This window comes from Taudactylus pleione, unplaced genomic scaffold, assembly GCF_031769625.1.
Source record: "Taudactylus pleione unplaced genomic scaffold, aTauple2 ptg000819l, whole genome shotgun sequence".
NCBI lineage: Eukaryota > Metazoa > Chordata > Amphibia > Anura > Myobatrachidae > Taudactylus > Taudactylus pleione.
Genome location: NW_028285221.1, coordinates 324,218 through 348,984, shown reverse-complemented (window position 1 = coordinate 348,984; position 24,767 = coordinate 324,218). Strand labels below are relative to the sequence as shown.

General features: G+C 47.9%; 1 protein-coding gene across 1 annotated transcript in view; it reads left to right on the top strand.

The window, feature by feature from the left end:
* The window catches only part of LOC148474689 (cytochrome P450 4B1-like), a 291,441-nt gene that overhangs the window by 18,986 nt on the left and 247,688 nt on the right, over positions 1 to 24,767 (top strand). The window contains exons 2-4 of the mRNA XM_088458237.1: positions 10,625 to 10,769; positions 11,308 to 11,352; positions 14,668 to 14,795. Of these exons, the coding sequence (XP_088314363.1) occupies positions 10,625 to 10,769; positions 11,308 to 11,352; positions 14,668 to 14,795 (318 nt within the window). The remainder of the gene's footprint in view (positions 1 to 10,624; positions 10,770 to 11,307; positions 11,353 to 14,667; positions 14,796 to 24,767) is intronic.

Here is a 24,767-nt window from a genome sequence, read left to right as displayed (position 1 = left end):
GTGTTATGGGCGTGTGGCCGGCGTGTTATGGGTGTGTATGTAGTCAGCATGTTATGGGTGTGTAGCCAGCATGTTATGGGTGTGTGGCCGGCGTGTTATGGGTGTGTGGCCAGTGTGTTATGGATGTGTGACCAGTTTGTTATGGGTGTGTAGCCACCGTGCTATGGGTGTGTTATGGGTGTGTTTTGACAGTGTTATGCGTGTGTGGCCGCCGTATTATGGGTGTGTAGCCAGCGTGTTATGGGTGTGTTATGGGTGTGTTATGGGCGTGTTATGGGTGTGTGGCCGGTGTGTTATGGGTGTGTAGCCAGCATGTTATGGGCGTGTTATGGGTGTGTGGCCGGCGTGTTATGGGTGTGTAGTCAGCATGTTATGGGTGTGTTATGGGTGTGTAGCCAGCATGTTATGGGTGTGTGGCCGGCATGTTATGGGTGTGTGGCCGGTGTGTTATGGATGTGTGACCGGTGTGTTAAGGGTGTGAAGCCAGCATGTTATGGTTATGTTGAGGCAGTGTAATGGGTGTGTTATGGCAGTGTAATGGTTGTGTTATGGCAGTGTTATGGAAGTGTTATGGGTGTGTTATGGCAGTGGTATGGGTGTGCTATGTGTATGTTATTTAAGTGTTATGGCAATGTTATGGGTGTGTTATGGCAGTGTTATGGGTGTGCTATGTGTATGTTATTTAAGTGTTATGGCAGTGTTATGGGTGTGTTATGGGTGTGTTATGGCAGTCTTATGGGTGTGTGGCTGGCGTGTTATGGATGTGTTATGGGTGCGTTATGGGTGTGTTATCGGTATGTAGCCAGCGTGTTATGGGTGTGTCGCCAGCGTGTTATTGGTGTGTTATGGGTATGTAGCCAGCGTGTTATGGGTGTGTGGCCGGCGTGTTATGGGTGTGTGGCCAGTGTGTTATGGATGTGTGACCGGTGTGTTATGGGTGTGTAGCCAGCATTTTATGGGCGTGTGGCCGGCGTGTTATGGGTGTGTGGACTGTGTGTTATGGATGTGTGACCGGTGTGTTATGGGTGTATAGCCAGCATGTTATGGGTGTGTGGCCGGCGTGTTATGGGTGTGTGGCCGGCGTGTTATGGGTGTGTGGCCGGTGTGTTATGGATGTGTGACCGGTGTGTTATGGGTGTGTAGCCAGCATGTTATGGTTATGTTGTGGCAGTGTTATGGGTGTGCTATGTGTATGTTATTTAAGTGTTATGGCAGTGTTATGGGTGTGTTATGGCAGTGTTATGGGTGTGTTATGGCAGTGTTATGTGTGTGCTATGTGTATGTTATTTAAGTGTTATGGAAGTGTTATGGGTGTGTTATGGCAGTGTTATGGGTGTGCTATGTGTATGTTATTTAAGTGTTATGGGTGTGTTATGGGTGTGTTATGGGTATGTAGCCAGCGTGTTATGGGTGTGTAGCCAGCGTGTTATTGGTTTGTTATGGGTATGTAGCCAGCGTGTTATGGGTGTGTGGCCAGCGTGTTATGGGTGTGTTATGGGTGTGTTATGGGTGTGTTATGGGTGTGTAGCCAGCGTGTTATAGGTATGTTATGGGTGTGTTATGGGTATGTAGCCAGCGTGTTATGGGTGTGTAGCCAGCGTGTTATTGGTGTGTTATGGGTGTGTGGCCAGCGTGTTATGGGTGTGTTATGGGTGTGTTATGGGTGTGTTATGGGTGTGTAGACAGTGTGTTATGGGTGTGTTATGGGTGTGTTATGGGCGTGTTATGGGTGTGTGGCCGGTGTGTTATGGGTGTGTAGCCAGCATGTTATGGGTGTGTTATGGGCGTGTGGCCGGCGTGTTATGGGTGTGTAGTCAGCATGTTATGGGTGTGTTATGGGTGTGTTGCCAGCATGTTATGGGTGTGTGGCCGGCGTGTTATGGGTGTGTGGCCGGTGTGTTATGGACGTGTGACCGGTTTGTTATGGGTGTGTAGCCACCGTGCTATGGGTGTGTTATGGGTGTGTTATGACAGTGTTATGGATGTGTGGCCGGCGTATTATGGGTGTGTAGCCTGCGTGTTATGGGTGTGTTATGGGTGTGTTATGGGCGTGTTATGGGTGTGTGGCCGGTGAGTTATGGGTATGTAGCCAGCATGTTATGGGTGTGTTATGGGCGTGTTATGGGTGTGTGGCCGGCGTTTTATGAGTGTGTAGTCAGCATTTTATGGGTGTTATGGGTGTGTAGCCAGCATGTTATGGTTGTGTGGCCGGCGTGTTATGGGTGTGTGGCCGGTGTGTTATGGATGTGTGACGGTGTGTTATTGGTGTGTAGCCACCGTGCTATGGGTGTGCTATGGGTGTGTAGCCAGCGTTTTATGGCAGTGTTATGGGTGTGTTATGACAGTGTTATGGGTGTGTATCCAGCGTGTTATGGGTGTGTGGCTGCTGTGTTATGGATGTGTGACCGGTGTGTTATGGGTGTGTAGCCAGCATGTTATGGTTATGTTGTGGCAGTGTTATGGGTGTGTTATGGAAGTGTTATGGGTGTGCTAAGTGTATGTTATTTAAGTGTTATGGAAGTGTTATGGGTGTGTTATGGCAGTGTTATTGGTGTGCTATGTGTATGTTATTTAAGTGTTATGGAAGTGTTATGGGTGTGTTATGGAAGTGTTATGGGTGTGTTTTGGGTGTGTTATCGGTATGTAGCCAGCGTGTTATGGGTGTGTTATGGGTATGTAGCCAGCGTGTTATTGGTGTGTGGCCAGTGTTTTATGGGTGTGTAGCCGCGTGTTATGGGTGTGTTATGGCCGTGTTATGGCAGTGTTATGGGTGTGTTATGGGCGTGTTATGGGTGTGTGGCCGGTGTATTATGGGTGTGTAGCCAGCAAGTTATGGGTGTGTTATGGGCGTGTGGCCGGCGTGTTAAGGGTGTGTAGTCAGCATGTTATGGGTGTGTTATGGGTGTGTAGCCAGCATGTTATGGGTGTGTGGCCGGCGTGTTATGGGTATGTGGCCGGTGTGTTATGGATGTGTGACCGGTTTGTTATGGGTGTGTAGCCACCTTGCTATGGGTGTGTTATGGGTGTGTTATGACAGTGTGATGGGTGTGTGGCCGGCGTATTATGGGTGTGTAGCCAGCGTGTTATGGGTGTGTTATGGGCGTGTTATGGGTGTGTGGCCGGTGTGTTATGGGTGTGTAGCCAGCATGTTATGGGTGTGTTATGGGCGTGTTATGGGTGTGTGGCCGGCGTGTTATGTGTGTGTAGTCAGCATGTTATGGGTGCGTTATGTGTGTGTAGCCAGCATGTTATGGGTGTGTGGCCGGCGTGTTATGGGTGTGTGACCGGTGTGTTATGGGTGTGTAGCCACCGTGCTATGGGTGTGTTATGGTTGTGTTATGACAGTGTTATGGGTGTGTAGCCAGCGTGTTATGGTTGTGTGGCCGGTGTGTTATGGATGTGTGACCGGTGTGTTATGGGTGTGTAGCCAGCATGTTATGGTTATGTTGTGGCAGTGTTATGGGTGTGTTATGGCAGTGTTATGGGTGTGCTATGTGTATGTTATTTAAGTGTTATGGAAGTGTTATGGGTGTGTTATGGCAGTGTTATGGGTGTGCTATGTGTATGTTATTTAAGTGTTATGGAAGTGTTATGGGTGTGTTATGGAAGTGTTATGGGTGTGTTATGGGTGTGTTATGGGTGCGTTGTGGGTGTGTTATGGGTATGTAGCCAGCGTGTTATGGGTGTGTAGCCAGCGTGTTATGGGTGTGATGGGTATGTAGCCAGCGTGTTATGGGTGTGTTATGGGTGTGTAGCCAGCGTGTTATGGGTGTGTTATGGGTATGTAGCTAGCGTGTTATGGGTGTGTAGCCAGCATGTTATGGTTATGTTGTGGCAGTGTTATGGGTGTGTTATGGCAGTGTTATGGGTGTGTTATGGCAGTGTTATGGGTGTGTGGCCGGCTTATTATAGGTGTGTAGCCAGCATGTTATGGTTATGTTGTGGCAGTGTTATGGGTGTGTTATGGCAGTGTTATGGGTGTGTAGCCAGCATGTTATGGGTGTGTGGCCGGCGTGTTATGTGTGTGTGGCCGGTGTGTTATGGATGTGTGACCGGTGTGTTATGGGTGTGTAGCCAGCGTGTTATGGCAGTGTTATGGGTGTCTTATGGCAGTGTTATGGGTGTGCTATGTGTATGTTATTTAAGTGTTATGGGTGTGTTATGGCAGTGTTATAGGTTTGCTATGTGTATGTTATTTAAGTGTTATGGCAGTGTTATGGATGTGTTATGGGTGTGTTATGGGTGTGTTATGGTAGTCTTATGGGTGTGTGGCCAGCGTGTTATGGATGTGTTATGGGTGCGTTATGGGTGTGTTATGGGTGTGTAGCCAGCGTGTTATGGGTGTGTAGCCAGCGTGTTATGGGTGTGTAGCCAGCGTGTTATGGGTGTGATGGGTATGTAGCCAGCGTGTTATGGGTGTGTGGCAGGTGTGTTATGGATGTGTGACCGGTGTATTATGGGTGTGTAGCCAGCATGTTATTGGTGTGTAGCCAGCATGTTATGGGAGTGTGGCCAGCATGTTATGGGTGTGTGGCCGGCGTGTTATGGGTGTGTGGCCGGCGTGTTATGGGTGTGTGGGCGGCGTGTTATGGGTGTGTGTTATGGGTGTGTGACCGGCGTGTTATGGGTGTGTAGCCAGCATGTTATGGGTGTGTAGCCAGCATGTTATGGGTGTGTGGCCGGCGTGTTATGGGTCTGTGGCCGGCGTGTTATGGGTGTGTGGCCGGCGTGTTATGGGTGTGTGGCCGGCGTGTTATGGGTGTGTGGCCGGTGTGTTATGGATGTGTGACCAGTGTGTTATGGGTGTGTAGCCACCGTGCTATGGGTGTGTTATGGGTTTGTAGCCAGCGTGTTATGGCAGTGTTATGGGTGTGTTAAGGGTGTGTTATGGGTGTGTTATGGGTGTGTTATGGCAGTGTTATGGGTGTGCTATGTGTATGTTATTTAAGTGTTATGGCAGTGTTATGGGTGTGTTATGGGTGTGTTATGGGTGTGTAGCCAGCGTGCTATGGGCGTGTTATGGGTGTGTAGCCAGCGTGTTATAGGTGTGTTATGGGTGTGTTATGGGTGTGTTATGGGTATGTAGCCAGCGTGTTATGCGTGTGTGGCCAGTGTTTTATGGGTGTGTAGCCAGCGTGTTATGGGTGTGTTATGGGTGTGTTATAGGTGTGTTATGGCAATCTTATGGGTGTGTGGCCGGCGTGTTATGGATGTGTTATGGGTGCGTTATGGGTGTGTTATGGGTGTGTAGCCAGCGTGTTATGGGTGTGTAGCCAGCGTGTTATGGGTGTGTAGCCAGCGTGTTATGGGTGTGATGGGTTTGTAGCCAGCGTGTTATGGGTGTGTGGCCGGTGTGTTATGGATGTGTGACCGGTGTGTTATGGGTGTGTAGCCAGCATGTTATGGGTGTGTAGCCAGCATGTTATTGGTGTGTGGCCAGCGTGTTATGGGTGTGTGGCCAGTGTGTTTTGGGTGTGTGGCCGGTGTGTTATGGATGTGTGACTGGTGTGTTATGGGTGTGTAGCCAGCATGTTATGGGTGTGTTATGGCTTTGTTATGGGTGTGTTATGGGTGTGTTATTGGTGTGTTATGGCAGTGTTATGGGTGTGTTATGGCATTGTTATGGGTGTGTTATGGGTGTGTTATGGGTGTGTTAAGGCAGTGTTATGTGTATGTTATTTAAGTGTTATGGAAGTGTTATGGGTGTGTAGCCAGCGTGTTATGGGTGTGTTATTTATTTATTATTATTATTTATTACCAGTTATTTATATAGCGCACACATATTCCGCAGCGCTTTACAGAGAATATCTTACCATTCACATCTGTCCCTGCCCCAGTGGAGCTTACAATCTATATTTTCTACCACATGCTCACAAACATACACACTATGGTCAATTTTGAGGAGAGCCAATTAACCTACCAGTATATTTTTGGAGTGTGGGAGGAAACCGGAGTACCCGGAGGAAACCCACGCAAGCACAGGGAGAATATACAAACTCCGCACAGTTAGGGCCATAGTGGGAATCGAACCCATGACCTCAGTGCTGTGAGGCTGTTATGGCAGTGTTATGGGTGTGTTATGGGCGTGTTATGGGTGTGTAGCCAGCGTGCTATGGGCGTGTTATGGTTGTGTAGCCAGCGTGCTATGGGCGTGTTATGGGTGTGTAGCCAGCGTGTTATGGGTGTGTTATGGGTGTGTTATGGGTGTGTAGCCAGCGTGTTATGGGTGTGTTATGGGTGTTTTATGGGTATGTAGCCAGCGTGTTATGGGTGTGTTATGGGTGTGTAGCCAGCATGTTATGGGTGTGTTATGGGTGTGTTATGGGTGTGTAGCAAGCGTGTTATGGGTGTGTGGCCGGTGTGTTATGGGTGTGTAGCCAGCATGTTATGGGTGTGTTATGGGTGTGTTATGGGTGTGTAGTCAGCATGTTATGGGTGTGTGGCCGGTGTGTTATGGGTGTGTAGCCAGCATGTTATGGGTGTGTTATGGGTGTGTTATGGGCGTGTTATGGGTGTGTAGCCAGCATGTTATGGGTGTGTGGCCGGCGTGTTATGGGTGTGTGGCCGATGTGTTATGGGTGTGTAGCCAGCATGTTACGGGTGTGTTATGGGTGTGTAGCCAGCGTGTTATGGGTGTGTTATGGGCGTGTTATGGGTGTGTGGCCGGTGTGTTATGGGTGTGTAGCCAGTGTGTTATGGGTGTGTAGCCAGCATGTTATGGGTGTGTGGCCGGCGTGTTATGGGTGTGTAGCCGGTGTGTTATGGATGTGTAGCCAGCATGTTATGGGTGTGTTATGGGTGTGTTATGGGTGTGTGGCCGGTGTGTTATGGGTGTGTAGTCAGCATGTTATGGGTGTGTTATGGGTGTGTGGCCGGCGTGTTATGGGTGTGTGGCCGGTGTGTTATGGGTGTGTTGCCAGCATGTTATGGGTGTGTGGCCGGTGTGTTATGGGTGTGTGGCCGGTGTGTTATGGGTGTGTGGCCGGCGTGTTATGGGTGTGTGGCTGGAGTGTTATGGGTGTGTAGCCATCATGTTATGGGTGTCTTATGGGTGTGTTATGGGTGTGTTATGGGTGTGTAGCCAGCATGTTATGGGTGTGTGGCCGGCGTGTTATGGGTGTGTGTCCGGTGTGTTATGGGTGTGTAGCCAGCATGTTATGGGTGTTTTATGGGTGTGTTATGGGTGTGTGGCCGGTGTGTTATGGGTGTGTAGTCAGCATGTTATGGGTGTGTTATGGTTGTGTAGCCAGCATGTTATGGGTGTGTGGCCGGCGTGTTATGGGTGTGTGGCCGGTGTGTTATGGGTGTGTAGCCAGCATGTTATGGGTGTGTTATGGGTGTATTATGGGTGTGTAGCCAGCATGTTATGGGTGTGTGGCCGGCGTGTTATGGGTGTGTGGCCGGTGTGTTATGGGTGTGTAGCCAGCATGTTATGGGTGTGTTATGGGTGTGTTATGGGTGTGTGGCCGGTGTGTTATGGGTGTGTAGTCAGCATGTTATGGGTGTGTTATGCGTGTGTGGCCGGCGTGTTATGGGTGTGTGGCCGGTGTGTTATGGGTGTGTAGCCAGCATGTTATGTGTGTGTCGCCGGTGTGTTATGGGTGTGTGGCCGGTGTGTTATGGGTGTGTGGCCGGTGTGTTATGGGTGTGTGGCCGGTGTGTTGCTGATAGTGGTTATGTACAGAGACGCAAGATGCCATACTCAGAGAATTTGCCATAGCGCTGGTCTGAAGACGCGCACAATGATCACTGCTCAAAGTGGATATCTCAGTCCTTGCAGATTTGGACACACTTGTACACAGGGCTGTAATGAGGGATGTGTGAGCTGTGCCATCATGCAGTACCCTGTGGGCAGCACCGGCACTGTCCCACGGTCTCTGCATCTGGCTAGCAGGGAGCCTGGATTGGCAGAGAGTATTCCATGAGGTATTGCAGTAATGAATGAAGATAATTGTAATAATAACGTGTTGATTGTATGGGGGAAATAAAATATTATTTGTTTGAATTATCACATAGGGTTATTGCTACTACTTGTATCATATCAGCAATGGGTAATATCAGTAAACAATTGTGTAATTTTATCCTCAATCCATAAGACAAGTCTTAGAGCTGCAAATCCACCTCATTGGCTGCCGTTGCCTCAGGCAGGGTCTCCTCCTGCTGTGACTGGAACACCTAGAGTCTAATGCTGGGTACACACTGGCCCATATATTGCGGGTGTGTTGGCATGTGTGTACCAGCAGTATGTCTGTGAATGATTTCGATCACAGACACATGGTGGCATTTCGGCACATCGTGCGGTGTGGGAGGTCAGCCGACTGCCCGTACACTTGTTGCCGAGGCCACTGGTGACTGACATCACAACTGGGCGGGCACATGTAAATACCTACCCAATTGTGACATCAGGCACAACACATCGGGCCGACGATTGGTGAGTATGTGCTTACCAATCATCAGGTGGGATGGCAGAGCAGACCTGTAAGCCAAGTGTCTACACAGCTAAAGTCTTGCAATCATATTCTTGCACTCACTCCGATGACATCCGAATCTTAATTGTTCCAGTGGCAGACCAGGGAAGGTATTGTATAATAAACTCGCTGATGTACCCGGTTTCACCCAGGTAGACCTTAGATATTTACTGCTTCCATCTCACCACTTCAGTAACACATTAATCCTTCACCTCTATAGTGTGAGGTTCTGATTTTGTTGTGGACCCGGGGTGGTGACAGGAGCAGACACAGAAGAAGATTTAAATGAAAAAGTGGAGTTTTTAATAAGTGAAGACATGGGAATGGCAAATGAAAAAGTCCAGGTATAGCACTAAAGTGCACTTGATAACTGTAGTGAGGTAAATGGGAGAATGTCCACATAGTGACGGGCAGAGGCAGTCCAGTATGCAGGTATGGTGAGCTGTAACAGAATACAGGCAGAATTCAATCCAGCTGGGTGTAAGTGGAGGTAAGGTGCAGGGAGACATCAGGTTCAGGTACTCAGGCAGGTGAAAAGGTAGGTGGAGGGTACAGGGTAAGTCCAGCAGGTTGGAGCAGGCAAGGTTTAGGCTAGTAGCGCTTCCAAGGAGGCAGGTAAGGCACAGGAACACATTGCACTGGCATGGAAGGAAGGCTCTGGGCCTTCCTAAATACCCGTGCCACGCTGTGACTGGCACATGGCCGCAGGCAAGATGGCGGCGCCCTTGCCAAATGGAACGGAAGTACCGCCAGGCCTCACCAGGCCTAGTGACAATGTGCCCGCACAGAACCGCGCGCAGCCAATGCCCCTCGCCAAACACCAGCACCGCTGCCAGGCACCCCTCGCCACAATGACCTCACAGGTAATGCCCAGTGACCACCATGCCGAGAAACCCTGGCAGTGACATATATGCATCACTGCTATAGTAACACATTCCACTCCCTCACCTGTGTACTAACACATTCCACTCCCTCACCTCTGTAGTAACACATTTTCCTTCCCCACCTCTGTAGTAACACATTTTCCTTGCTCACCTCTGTTGTAACACATTTCCCTCACTTACCATTGTTGTGACACATTCGACATCTCGTCTTTGAGTCTTACTCAGACCCATTCACCCCTCTGCTCAGCATTACCACTGGCTACACAGTCCCTTTGTCTGTCCCATTACCATCTCATTATCCTCCTCTCTCTACATTATCCCCAATCAGCATATCCTGATATCCATTTCATATTCATTAAAATAACTCCCATCCACAAATTATGAACAGCACTTATTCACAGTAACCCCATCCTCCATCATTAATTCCAATCCTCCATCATTAACCCCATCCTCCATCATTAACCCCATCCTCCTCCATCATTAATTCCAATCCTCCATCATTAACCCCATCCTCCATCATTAACCCCATCCTCCTCCATCATTAATTCCAATCCTCCATCTGTGCAGCCTGGCAGAACCGGCGCCGGAGGCATGTTGAATTTAGTGCCGGCAAATCACAGCTCACCTACTGGCAGCCAATCAGGAGCGGCCACTCCTGATTGGCTGCCACTCCACAAGCTCTGATTGGCTCATGACCAGTGCCATATTTGGAATTCCGCTGATGCTGTTTCTAACTAGCTGTCGGGGCAGTCCACACTGCTGCCACCCGGGTCACCTTCTCTCTCCGGGCCTGGTACTTGAGTCCCAGGTAGTCGCCCCCTGGTTGGTGGCCCTAATACATCTTATATTATTTTTAACCTTACAAAGATATATAAATATTAATGTACAGCACATACTTCCCGACAGGCCCTGGTCTAGGGCTTAGCAGCGGCAGGAGCAGAAGCCTCCCCATTAAAGTCTCACAGATGTTTTATTTTCTTCCTTATATTATACAAAAAAATGGCATGATTGTTCTTAATTACCGGTAGCATATATGTCATATATAATGTATATATTTATTTCATATAGACAAGACATGGTGCCTGGTGGGGCATAGAAGAACCCTCTGGCTATGGAGAGGGGGCAGGAAAATTGGACTGGAGGTTGAAAATTTTCAGATCCAGAACCTATTTCATAATAGAACTGATGATGCCAATGTTCTGTGCCGATAACCTGCTGTGGGCAATGCACTGGCACATTTCTGTGCTTACGTCTCTTTATCTTTTTTAACAGTTTAAACAAGATGGGAACGATTTGGACTTGTTGGCTGATTATGCAAAGCAGTATAAATATGCCTTCCCAATGTGGTTTGGATATTTCTTTGCTCCTCTCTTTATCTGTCACCCGGATTATGCAAAGGCCATTCTGACCCGGCAGGGTGAGGAGCAACGTTTGGTTCTATTCTGTTATTTATATATGTATTAGAAATATTCCCTGTATAGTGCATGCTTTTCCCTGGTTTCCATCATGTGTTAAAGCTATTGTATCACTAATGTGCATCAGAAAAGAATACATCATATTTAGCTGATGGGAAATAGCCCCCTGACACCCTGTGATAGGCTTGGCCACACAGGCTGTAGGACAATTGTGAGCCTCAGTATTTCTGACACGGATTGGATTTATTACGTTTGATTGAAAGGGACAAAGACAAGAATGTTTTTGACTACCTTCATGTCCTTCAATGTGGTATTTTTTTTACCACTGTTTTTACCACTTTATAATTTCACTGTTGCAAATGAGAAATGTCATCAATATATCGAGCCCCAAATTACAACATCACACTAAATATTTGTACATTATTATATCTTTAAGTAATAATATAACATCTGTTGAAGGGACCTCATGTACATGTTACTGGTCATGTACTTGTCATGTACCATGAATATTTGTTAACAAATAAAACTGTTTCCTTACAGATCCAAAGGATAACGTTGCTTATCGCTTCCTCATCCCATGGGTTGGTAAGTAACACAAGAAGACGTGTTTTACTATACAGAGCACTGTGATCTGAATGTGAATAGCACCCAAAGGGATGAAATGTATGAAAAGTATATTTCCCACAGCAGAACCAGCATGTGCTATGTGTATACAACCTGTGCTAATGCATTATGCTTTCTCCCCTAAAGGAACTTACATTTCCTGCCCTGCTTGCCCTGCAGTGGCCGGTTATAGGTTGTGTCATTGTCATTGCCAGAAATATGCACTTATATAAACTCTTACTCTAATTATTTATCATGGAAGTGCTGGGACTGTTATTATACTCCTCCCCTCTACTAGGGGCATATTTATTCATTATTGTCTTCTAGATCTGATCATTAAAATGTGATATTGTTGCTTATCATGGCAATATGAACACCTGCAGGGTCAGGGACTCTGGTAGGAGACCGTCCCTGCGGAGTGTAGGAGGGGAAGTGATCACTAATGGTATCGCATCCATTCTTCTTTGGGATCCTGCAGCACAATTGTGCATGTGCAGGTGGTCAGTGCCGGGGAGGGATCCTGCAGATCTCTCTCCCGGTAAATGATGCGGTAAGTAGCCAATAGGCTAGAATGGCTAACATCATCTTACATACCATTAGCTGCCAGTGCCAAGCTCCGTAATGTGCAGGTAATAAGCAGCTCCGATAGAAAGCTCTATGGGGGCTGTCTTTGCAGTAGAAAATAGGAGAATGCAATAGATGTCTCCGATATCTGCTCCAGTCCCAGATACATCCATTCAGGGGAAATAGGGTGGCCAATCCCGGGTCATTTTATTTTTCAATCCTGTAATTCCCAGGATATCTGGGATTAGGTTGGTGTAAAAAAGAAAATGAGGGCAATTGGATGGCGGGGCTTTCTTGCTGCGGACAGGAGAACAGTGGGCGGGTGGCCTGTCCAGTCAGCGGCATGATGTGTCGGCGTGCACAGCATGACCTCTGTCATCATGTCACAATGCACAGTGCACACAGCTGGGGCAGGGGAAGCCAGGCAACCCCTGTGCTGTGTGCTGAAGGTGCTCAGCAATGCCTGGCATTTGAAAAAAACACATTTATGGTGAATCCCAGGGTTCAATCCCACCCAATTTTGGGCCAGAATTCCGCTGACATTGATCCCGGGATTGGTTATCCTAAGGGGAAATTTTATGTTTGCTGCTACTCCCAAAAAATAGAGGAGAATATTCCTGCAAATATGAATTCACAGATGGGCCCACTATATTGTATCTGCCCTTTGTGACATCAGAGCCAGGAAGTAAAAAGAAATAATAAGTGCCGGGGTCCGTATCTGATACCGTGTGAGGTGATGAGGGTTTAATGTAACTTTCCCTACCATGCAGAGATTCCCAGAGTCACCTGGAGCAGTGTGGAGTCAGCAGAGCCGGTTACTGATATCTAGGGACCCGGTACCCTAATGTGCTGCAGCTTGCTCCCGTCCGGCGTTTCTCCTCCTGCTCCTCATAGCTGGCAGTGGCAGCAAGGGGCAGAATGGATGGCCCCAGGTGCAGCATGAGTTATTACTATGGCGTATGTGCAGCACCAGGTGGCGTATCCTCAGGGGGGGTCGTTTATTGTTATCTGGTCACACCGGCTGCACAGTCTGTACATTAAATTTATGCAGTTGGCACCACAGCCCCTGAGGATTTAGGTATTGTGCCACTGTGAACTTCAGGGCCTGGGACTGGTTGAGCATCTGATGCTCAGACACGTTGGATGAAATCGTTGGGCCACATGGGCCAGGGTTAATGCTAGATCCTATGTAGCTAAAGGACCTCTGTGATGTATCAACCACGTGACCGCTGCAGGTGGCTGGACCGCTCCTGTCTTACCATCCATGAGGGCATAGAGGGGAAATAAATATTTGTGGCGAGCATAGCGAGCCACCGTGCCCGAGGCGTGGTGAGCGTAGCGAGCCCACGAGGGGACAGTTTTGGTCCCCCATTAGCATCCCCGCCCCTCCCCCTTTCATGCTGGGTCATGTGGGTGTGACATCACAGGTCCCCTGCAGCCCTCTATTCTAGTCATAACCCATGGGCCAGGGACTGCAAATGATTAATGGCCAGTGTTGCCAACTATGAAATGAAAAACAAGCACCCTATAAGCAAAAAACAAGCCCAAAACAAGCCCAACCCAATCCTAAAAAGCCCAATTTATGGGGGTGTCTCTTTGTCCTCACTCCCTACCTGCCTAACTTCCTTTATTCCCCCTCTTCTCTAGCCTAATTATCCAGCCTTATTATCTGCCTATATTGCTTTTCTCCCTCTACACCAGCCTCCATATTGTTACCTCCTCCCTCTCTCATACCTCACTCCCTGGCCAGTCTTCAGCTGGGTACACACTTGCCGATGTGTGTGTCCAGCGATGCGACACCCGACCATGCAATATATATCGGGCGGTCCATACATAATGCACAATGTGGTGTCCAAACATCTGATATGTCGGGCACCGGCTCCATCCACTATGCCAGCGTCAACATCTGGGTCATTCTATCGGCCCTACATGCAGGCCGACAGAACGACCTCAATGAATGACTCCAATGGACACCAGCTATCATCTAGTGTGTACCCACCTTTCCTTTACCTGACTCTTCTTCTCCCCATTCCTCTCACCCCTCTGCTTTACCTCCTTCATTCCTGTCACCTGTCTAATTCCATTATCCCCTCTCTATAACAGACTCAGTAATTGTAGCTCTCCCCCATGTACCTGCCTCATTTCTGTCATCTAGTTTACCTCTCCTTCTTACCTGCCCCTACAACATCACCCTGTCTACTGCCCTCTATTCCGCAGAAATAACCTTCCCCCTCCCTCAGTCACTACCAGTGCAAAACACACACACACACACACGTTTACTTACCTCTAGGGGCGCCTCGGCAATGCACACAAAACATAAGCCCAAAAACAAGCAACAAGCTACTTCCAAAAAAAAGAAGCCCAATTCCGCTTGTTATAAGCGGACTTGGCAACTATGTTAATGGCCTATTGTGAGCAGTGCTGTGTGGGTGTGACTAGAGCCATGTGGACCACATGTGTGTAACCATCATCCTACAGGTAAGTACTATGTAATCCCAGCCCCAGTGAGTGCTGACAGGTGCAAACGCCGTAACAAATCAGCATTTAGCTTGTATATGTCTATGCAAATTAGACAATAAAAGCAAATGTCTGATTGGCTGCTATGGATTTATTGTAGATTTGCACCATTGAGCACTGTTAGTAAATAACTGTAACTATATCTAATTAAAATCCAGCTCAGGTGAATGTAAATGTGTACTGCGCTGCCCTAACTACTACATCTGTGTCCCTCAGGGGAAGGGCTGCTGGTGACATCGGGACATAAATGGTTCCAGCACCGCAGGCTGCTGACTCCGGCCTTCCACTACGATGTCCTGAAGCCGTATGTCAGGCTGATGTCAGACTGTGCCAACACCATGCTGGTAAGGAGAGAATGTATATACAGCATGCTGGTAAGGAGAGAATGTATATACACCATGCTGGTAAGGAGAGAATGTATACACCGTGCTGGTAAGGAGAGAATGTATACACCGTGCTGGTAAGGAGAGAATGTATACACCGTGCTGGTAAGGAGAGAATGTATACACCGTGCTGGTAAGGAGAGAATGTATACACCGTGCTGGTAAGGAGAGAATGTATACACCGTGCTGGTAAGGAGAGAATGTATACACCGTGCTGGTAAGGAGAGAATGTATACACCGTGCTGGTAAGGAGAGAATGTATACACCGTGCTGGTAAGGAGAGAATGTATACACCATGCTGGTAAGGAGAGAATGTATACACCGTGCTGGTAAGGAGAGAATGTATACACCGTGCTGGTAAGGAGAGAATGTATACACCGTGCTGGTAAGGAGAGAATGTATACACCGTGCTGGTAAGGAGAGAATGTATACACCGTGCTGGTAAGGAGAGAGTGTATACACCGTGCTGGTAAGGAGAGAGTGTATACACCGTGCTGGTAAGGAGAGAATGTATACACCGTGCTGGTAAGGAGAGAATGTATACACCGTGCTGGTAAGGAGAGAATGTATACACCGTGCTGGTAAGGAGAGAATGTATACACCGTGCTGGTAAGGAGAGAATGTATACACCGTGCTGGTAAGGAGAGAATGTATACACCGTGCTGGTAAGGAGAGAATGTATACACCGTGCTGGTAAGGAGAGAATGTATACACCGTGCTGGTAAGGAGAGAATGTATACACCGTGCTGGTAAGGAGAGAATGTATACACCGTGATGGTAAGGAGAGAATGTATACACCGTGCTGGTAAGGAGAGAATGTATACACCGTGCTGGTAAGGAGAGAATGTATACACCGTGCTGGTAAGGAGAGAATGTATACACCGTGCTGGTAAGGAGGGAATGTATACACCGTGCTGGTAAGGAGGGAATGTATACACCGTGCTGGTAAGGAGGGAATGTATACACCGTGCTGGTAAGGAGAGAATGTATACACCGTGCTGGTAAGGAGAGAATGTATACACCGTGCTGGTAAGGAGGGAATGTATACACCGTGCTGGTAAGGAGAGAATGTATACACCGTGCTGGTAAGGAGAGAATGTATACACCGTGCTGGTAAGGAGAGAATGTATACACCGTGCTGGTAAGGAGAGAATGTATACACCGTGCTGGTAAGGAGAGAATGTATACACCGTGCTGGTAAGGAGAGAATGTATACACCGTGCTGGTAAGGAGAGAATGTATACACCGTGCTGGTAAGGAGAGAATGTATACACCGTGCTGGTAAGGAGAGAATGTATACACCGTGCTGGTAAGGAGAGAATGTATACACCGTGCTGGTAAGGAGAGAATGTATACACCGTGCTGGTAAGGAGAGAATGTATACACCGTGCTGGTAAGGAGAGAATGTATACACCGTGCTGGTAAGGAGAGAATGTATACACACCATGCTGGTAAGGAGAGAATGTATACACACCATGCTGGTAAGGAGAGAATGTATACACACCATGCTGGTAAGGAGAGAATGTATATACACCATGCTGGTAAGGAGAGAATGTATACACCGTGCTGGTAAGGAGGGAATGTATACACCGTGCTGGTAAGGAGAGAATGTATACACCGTGCTGGTAAGGAGAGAATGTATACACCGTGCTGGTAAGGAGAGAATGTATACACACCATGCTGGTAAGGAGAGAATGTATACACACCATGCTGGTAAGGAGAGAATGTATACACACCATGCTGGTAAGGAGAGAATGTATACACACCATGCTGGTAAGGAGAGAATGTATACACACCATGCTGGTAAGGAGAGAATGTATATACACCATGCTGGTAAGGAGAGAATGTATATACACCATGCTGGTAAGGAGAGAATGTATACACCGTGCTGGTAAGGAGGGAATGTATACACCGTGCTGGTAAGGAGAGAATGTATACACCGTGCTGGTAAGGAGAGAATGTATACACCGTGCTGGTAAGGAGGGAATGTATACACCGTGCAGGTAAGGAGAGAATGTATACACCGTGCTGGTAAGGAGAGAATGTATACACCGTGCTGGTAAGGAGAGAATGTATACACCGTGCTGGTAAGGAGAGAATGTATACACCGTGCTGGTAAGGAGAGAATGTATACACCGTGCTGGTAAGGAGAGAATGTATACACCGTGCTGGTAAGGAGAGAATGTATACACCGTGCTGGTAAGGAGGGAATGTATACACCGTGCTGGTAAGGAGAGAATGTATACACCGTGCTGGTAAGGAGGGAATGTATACACCGTGCTGGTAAGGAGAGAATGTATACACCGTGCTGGTAAGGAGAGAATGTATACACCGTGCTGGTAAGGAGGGAATGTATACACCGTGCTGGTAAGGAGAGAATGTATACACCGTGCTGGTAAGGAGAGAATGTATACACCGTGCTGGTAAGATGAGAATGTATACACCGTGCTGGTAAGGAGAGAATGTATATACACCGTGCTGGTAAGGAGAGAATGTATACACCGTGCTGGTAAGGAGAGAATGTATACACCGTGCTGGTAAGGAGAGAATGTATACACCGTGCTGGTAAGGAGAGAATGTATACACCGTGCTGGTAAGGAGAGAATGTATATACACCGTGCTGGTAAGGAGAGAATGTATACACCGTGCTGGTAAGGAGAGAATGTATACACCGTGCTGGTAAGGAGAGAATGTATACACCGTGCTGGTAAGGAGAGAATGTATACACCGTGCTGGTAAGGAGAGAATGTATACACCGTGCTGGTAAGGAGAGAATGTATACACCGTGCTGGTAAGGAGAGAATGTATACACCGTGCTGGTAAGGAGGGAATGTATACACCGTGCTGGTAAGGAGAGAATGTATACACCGTGCTGGTAAGGAGGGAATGTATACACCGTGCTGGTAAGGAGAGAATGTATACACCGTGCTGGTAAGGAGAGAATGTATACACCGTGCTGGTAAGGAGGGAATGTATACACCGTGCTGGTAAGGAGAGAATGTATACACCGTGCTGGTAAGGAGAGAATGTATACACCGTGCTGGTAAGGAGAGAATGTATACACCGTGCTGGTAAGGAGAGAATGTATACACCGTGCTGGTAAGGAGAGAATGTATACACTGTGCTGGTAAGGAGAGAATGTATACACCGTGCTGGTAAGGAGAGAATGTATACACCGTGCTGGTAAGGAGAGAATGTATACACCGTGCTGGTAAGGAGAGAATGTATACACCGTGCTGGTAAGGAGAGAATGTATACACCGTGCTGGTAAGGAGAGAATGTATACACCGTGCTGGTAAGGAGAGAATGTATACACCGTGCTGGTAAGGAGAGAATGTATACACCGTGCTGGTAAGGAGAGAATGTATACACCGTGCTGGTAAGGAGAGAATGTATACACCGTGCTGGTAAGGAGAGAATGTATACACCGTGCTGGTAAGGAGAGAATGTATACACCGTGCTGGTAAGGAGAGAATGTATACACACCATGCTGGTAAGGAGAGAATGTATACACACCATGCTGGTAAGGAGAGAATGTATACACACCATGCTGGTAAGGAGAGAATGTATATACACCATGCTGGTAAGGAGAGAATGTATACACCGTGCTGGTAAGGAGGGAATGTATACACCGTGCTGGTAAGGAGAGAATGTATACACCGTGCTGGTAAGGAGAGAATGTATACACCGTGCTGGTAAGGAGAGAATGTATACACACCATGCTGGTAAGGAGAGAATGTATACACACCATGCTGGTAAGGAGAGAATGTATACACACCATGCTGGTAAGGAGAGAATGTATACACACCATGCTGGTAAGGAGAGAATGTATACACACCATGCTGGTAAGGAGAGAATGTATATACACCATGCTGGTAAGGAGAGAATGTATATACACCATGCTGGTAAGGAGAGAATGTATACACCGTGCTGGTAAGGAGGGAATGTATACACCGTGCTGGTAAGGAGAGAATGTATACACCGTGCTGGTAAGGAGAGAATGTATACACCGTGCTGGTAAGGAGGGAATGTATACACCGTGCTGGTAAGGAGAGAATGTATACACCGTGCTGGTAAGGAGAGAATGTATACACCGTGCTGGTAAGGAGAGAATGTATACACCGTGCTGGTAAGGAGAGAATGTATACACCGTGCTGGTAAGGAGAGAATGTACACACCGTGCTGGTAAGGAGAGAATGTACACACCGTGCTGGTTAGGAGAGAATGTACACACCGTGCTGGTTAGGAGAGAATGTATACACCGTGCTGGTAAGGAGGGAATGTATACACCGTGCTGGTAAGGAGAGAATGTATACACCGTGCTGGTAAGGAGAGAATGTATACACCGTGCTGGTAAGGAGAGAATGTATACACCGTGCTGGTAAGGAGAGAATGTATACACCGTGCTGGTAAGGAGAGAATGTATACACCGTGCTGGTAAGGAGAGAATGTATACACCGTGCTGGTAAGGAGAGAATGTATACACCGTGCTGGTAAGGAGAGAATGTATACACCGTGCTGGTAAGGAGAGAATGTATACACCGTGCTGGTAAGGAGAGAATGTATACACCGTGCTGGTAAGGAGGGAATGTATACACCGTGCTGGTAAGGAGAGAATGTATACACCGTGCTGGTAAGGAGAGAATGTATACACCGTGCTGGTAAGGAGAGAATGTATACACCGTGCTGGTAAGGAGAGAATGTATACACCGTGCTGGTAAGGAGAGAATGTATACACCGTGCTGGTAAGGAGAGAATGTATACACCGTGCTGGTAAGGAGAGAATGTATATACACCGTGCTGGTAAGGAGAGAATGTATACACCGTGCTGGTAAGGAGAGAATGTATACACCGTGCTGGTAAGGAGAGAATGTATACACCGTGCTGGTAAGGAGAGAATGTATACACCGTGCTGGTAAGGAGAGAATGTATACACCGTGCTGGTAAGGAGAGAATGTATATACACCGTGCTGGTAAGGAGAGAATGTATATACACCGTGCTGGTAAGGAGAGAATGTATATACACCGTGCTGGTAAGGAGAGAATGTATATACACCGTGCTGGTAAGGAGAGAATGTATACACCGTGCTGGTAAGGAGAGAATGTATACACCGTGCTGGTAAGGAGAGAATGTATACACCGTGCTGGTAAGGAGAGAATGTATACACCGTGCTGGTAAGGAGAGAATGTATACACCGTGCTGGTAAGGAGAGAATGTATACACCGTGCTGGTAAGGAGAGAATGTATATACACCGTGCTGGTAAGGAGAGAATGTATATACACCGTGCTGGTAAGGAGAGAATGTATATACACCGTGCTGGTAAGGAGAGAATGTATACACCGTGCTGGTAAGGAGAGAATGTATACACCGTGCTGGTAAGGAGAGAATGTATACACCGTGCTGGTAAGGAGAGAGTGTATACACCGTGCTGATAAGGAGGGAATGTATACACCGTGCTGGTAAGGAGGGAATGTATACACCGTGCTGGTAAGGAGAGAATGTATACACCGTGCTGGTAAGGAGAGAATGTATACTCCGTGCTGGTAAGGAGAGAATGTATACACCGTGCTGGTAAGGAGAGAATGTATACACCGTGCTGGTAAGGAGAGAATGTATACACCGTGCTGGTAAGGAGAGAATGTATACACCGTGCTGGTAAGGAGAGAATGTATACACCGTGCTGGTAAGGAGAGAATGTATATACACCGTGCTGGTAAGGAGAGAATGTATATACACCGTGCTGGTAAGGAGAGAATGTATATACACCGTGCTGGTAAGGAGAGAATGTATATACACCGTGCTGGTAAGGAGAGAATGTATACACCGTGCTGGTAAGGAGAGAATGTATACACCGTGCTGGTAAGGAGAGAATGTATACACCGTGCTGGTAAGGAGAGAATGTATACACCGTGCTGGTAAGGAGGGAATGTATACACCGTGCTGGTAAGGAGGGAATGTATACACCGTGCTGGTAAGGAGAGAATGTATACACCGTGCTGGTAAGGAGAGAATGTATACACCGTGCTGGTAAGGAGGGAATGTATACACCGTGCTGGTAAGGAGAGAATGTATACACCGTGCTGGTAAGGAGAGAATGTATACACCGTGCTGGTAAGGAGAGAATGTATACACCGTGCTGGTAAGGAGAGAATGTATACACCGTGCTGGTAAGGAGAGAATGTATACACCGTGCTGGTAAGGAGAGAATGTATACACCGTGCTGGTAAGGAGAGAATGTATACACCGTGCTGGTAAGGAGAGAATGTATATACACCGTGCTGGTAAGGAGAGAATGTATATACACCGTGCTGGTAAGGAGAGAATGTATATACACCGTGCTGGTAAGGAGAGAATGTATATACACCGTGCTGGTAAGGAGAGAATGTATATACACCGTGCTGGTAAGGAGAGAATGTATACACCGTGCTGGTAAGGAGAGAATGTATACACCGTGCTGGTTAGGAGAGAATGTATATACACCGTGCTGGTAAGGAGAGAATGTATACACCGTGCTGGTAAGGAGAGAATGTATACACCGTGCTGGTAAGGAGAGAATGTATACACCGTGCTGGTAAGGAGAGAATGTATACACACCATGCTGGTAAGGAGAGAATGTATACACACCATGCTGGTAAGGAGAGAATGTATACACCATGCTGGTAAGGAGAGAATGTATATACACCATGCTGGTAAGGAGAGAATGTATACACCGTGCTGGTAAGGAGGGAATGTATACACCGTGCTGGTAAGGAGAGAATGTATACACCGTGCTGGTAAGGAGAGAATGTATACACCGTGCTGGTAAGGAGAGAATGTATACACCGTGCTGGTAAGGAGGGAATGTATACACCGTGCTGGTAAGGAGAGAATGTATACACCGTGCTGGTAAGGAGAGAATGTATACACCGTGCTGGTAAGGAGGGAATGTATACACCGTGCTGGTAAGGAGAGAATGTATACACCGTGCTGGTAAGGAGAGAATGTATACACCGTGCTGGTAAGGAGAGAATGTATACACCGTGCTGGTAAGGAGAGAATGTATACACCGTGCTGGTAAGGAGAGAATGTATACACCGTGCTGGTAAGGAGAGAATGTATACACCGTGCTGGTAAGGAGAGAATGTATATACACCGTGCTGGTAAGGAGAGAATGTATATACACCGTGCTGGTAAGGAGAGAATGTATATACACCGTGCTGGTAAGGAGAGAATGTATACACCGTGCTGGTAAGGAGAGAATGTATACACCGTGCTGGTAAGGAGAGAATGTATACACCGTGCTGGTAAGGAGAGAATGTATACACCGTGCTGGTAAGGAGAGAATGTATACACCGTGCTGGTTAGGAGAGAATGTATATACACCGTGCTGGTAAGGAGAGAATGTATACACCGTGCTGGTAAGGAGAGAATGTATACACCGTGCTGGTAAGGAGAGAATGTATATACACCGTGCTGGTAAGGAGAGAATGTATACACCGTGCTGGTAAGGAGAGAATGTATACACCGTGCTGGTAAGGAGAGAATGTATACACTGTGCTGGTAAGGAGAGAATGTATACACCGTGCTGGTAAGGAGAGAATGTATACACCGTGCTGGTAAGGAGAGAATGTATACACACCATGCTGGTAAGGAGAGAATGTATACACACCATGCTGGTAAGGAGAGAATGTATACACCATGCTGGTAAGGAGAGAATGTATATACACCATGCTGGTAAGGAGAGAATGTATACACCGTGCTGGTAAGGAGGGAATGTATACACCGTGCTGGTAAGGAGAGAATGTATACACCGTGCTGGTAAGGAGAGAATGTATACACCGTGCTGGTAAGGAGGGAATGTATACACCGTGCTGGTAAGGAGAGAATGTATACACCGTGCTGGTAAGGAGAGAATGTATACACCGTGCTGGTAAGGAGAGAATGTATACACCGTGCTGGTAAGGAGAGAATGTATACACCGTGCTGGTAAGGAGAGAATGTACGCACCGTGCTGGTTAGGAGAGAATGTACACACCGTGCTGGTTAGGAGAGAATGTATACACCGTGCTGGTAAGGAGGGAATGTATACACCGTGCTGGTAAGGAGAGAATGTATACACCGTGCTGGTAAGGAGAGAATGTATACACCGTGCTGGTAAGGAGAGAATGTATACACCGTGCTGGTAAGGAGAGAATGTATACACCGTGCTGGTAAGGAGAGAATGTATACACCGTGCTGGTAAGGAGAGAATGTATACACCGTGCTGGTAAGGAGAGAATGTACACACCGTGCTGGTTAGGAGAGAATGTACACACCGTGCTGGTTAGGAGAGAATGTATACACCGTGCTGGTAAGGAGGGAATGTATACACCGTGCTGGTAAGGAGAGAATGTATACACCGTGCTGGTAAGGAGAGAATGTATACACCGTGCTGGTAAGGAGAGAATGTATACACCGTGCTGGTAAGGAGAGAATGTATACACCGTGCTGGTAAGGAGAGAATGTATACACCGTGCTGGTAAGGAGAGAGTGTATACACTATGCTGTAATGGTGTAAACCAAGAGTATGTTATATCCTGTAGATTTTACTCCGGTCACCTGTTCCCTAATGAGCTCTTAGAAATATTGGTCCTGTCAGCAGAATGGTTGCTTTATATGCTTGTGTGACCTAGAGAATACAGTATACAATTGCTGAGGCGGGAGTATTACTGGGTGGATTTGGTTCTCTCCATGGGCGCTGGTGGTGATGGGTAGGGAGGTATAGGAGCAGACATAATACATTAATGACCTAATCCAGTTTGTGACTTGTACACTTTCATTTAGGCAAGTGTCCCATGGGTGTGTTTGTCATACAGCATTGTTCATTTTAGTAGTCACATCCTAATCACGTGAGACAGCAAGCTGGGTGGGCGAGAGGGAAGCAGGGTTAATTAGGGAGAGCTGGGGAGAAGGACAGGGTGGGTTACCATGGAGGGGTGGGCAAGAAGGAAGCGGGGTTAATTAGGGTGGGAGAGCTGGGGAGAAGGACAGAGTGGGTGAGCCATGGAGGGGTGGGGGAGAGAGAAGCAGGGCTATTTAGGGAGAAGGGTGGGAGAGATGAGGAGAAGGACAGGATGGGTTAACCATGGAGGGTTGGCGAGAGGGAAGCAGGGCTAATTAGGGTGGGAGAGCTGGGGAGAAGGACAGGGTGGGTTACCATGGAGGGGTGGGCAAGAAGGAAGCAGGGTAAATTAGGGTGGGAGAGCTCGGGAGAAGGACAGAGTGGGTGAGCCATGGAGGGGTGGGTGAGAGAGAAGCAGGGCTATTTAGGGAGGTAAGGGTGGGAGAGATGAGGAGAAGGACAGGATGGGTTAACCATGGAGGGTTGGCGAGAGGGAAGCAGGGTAATTAGGGAGGTAAGGAGAGGTGGGAAGAAGGACAGGTGGGTTAGCCATGGAGGGGTGGGTGAGAGGGAAGCAGGGCTAATTAGGGAGGTAGGGGATGGAGAGATGGGGAGAAGGAGAGGGTGGGTTAGCCATGGAGGTTTGGGTGCGAAGGAAGCGGGGCTAATTAGGGTGGGAGAGCTGGGGAGAAAGACAAGGTGGGTTAGTCATGGAGGGGTGGGTGAGAGGGAAGCAGGGCTAATTAGGGTGGGAGAGCTGGGGAGAAGGACAGGGTGGGTTAGCCATGGAGGGATGGGCAAGAGGGAAGCAGGGTAATTACGGAGGTAAGGGTGGGAGAGATGGGGAGAAGGACAGGGTGGGTTAGCCATGGAGGGGTGGGTGAGAGGGAAGCAGGGTAATTAGGGAGGTAGGGGTGGGAGAGAGGGGGAGAAGGACAGGGTGGGTTAGCCATGGAGGGGTGGGTGAGAGGGAAGCAGGGTAATTAGGGAGGTAGGGGTGGGAGAGCTGGGGAGAAGGACAGTGTGGGTTAGCCATGGAGGGGTGGGTGTGAGGGAAGCAGGGTAATTAGG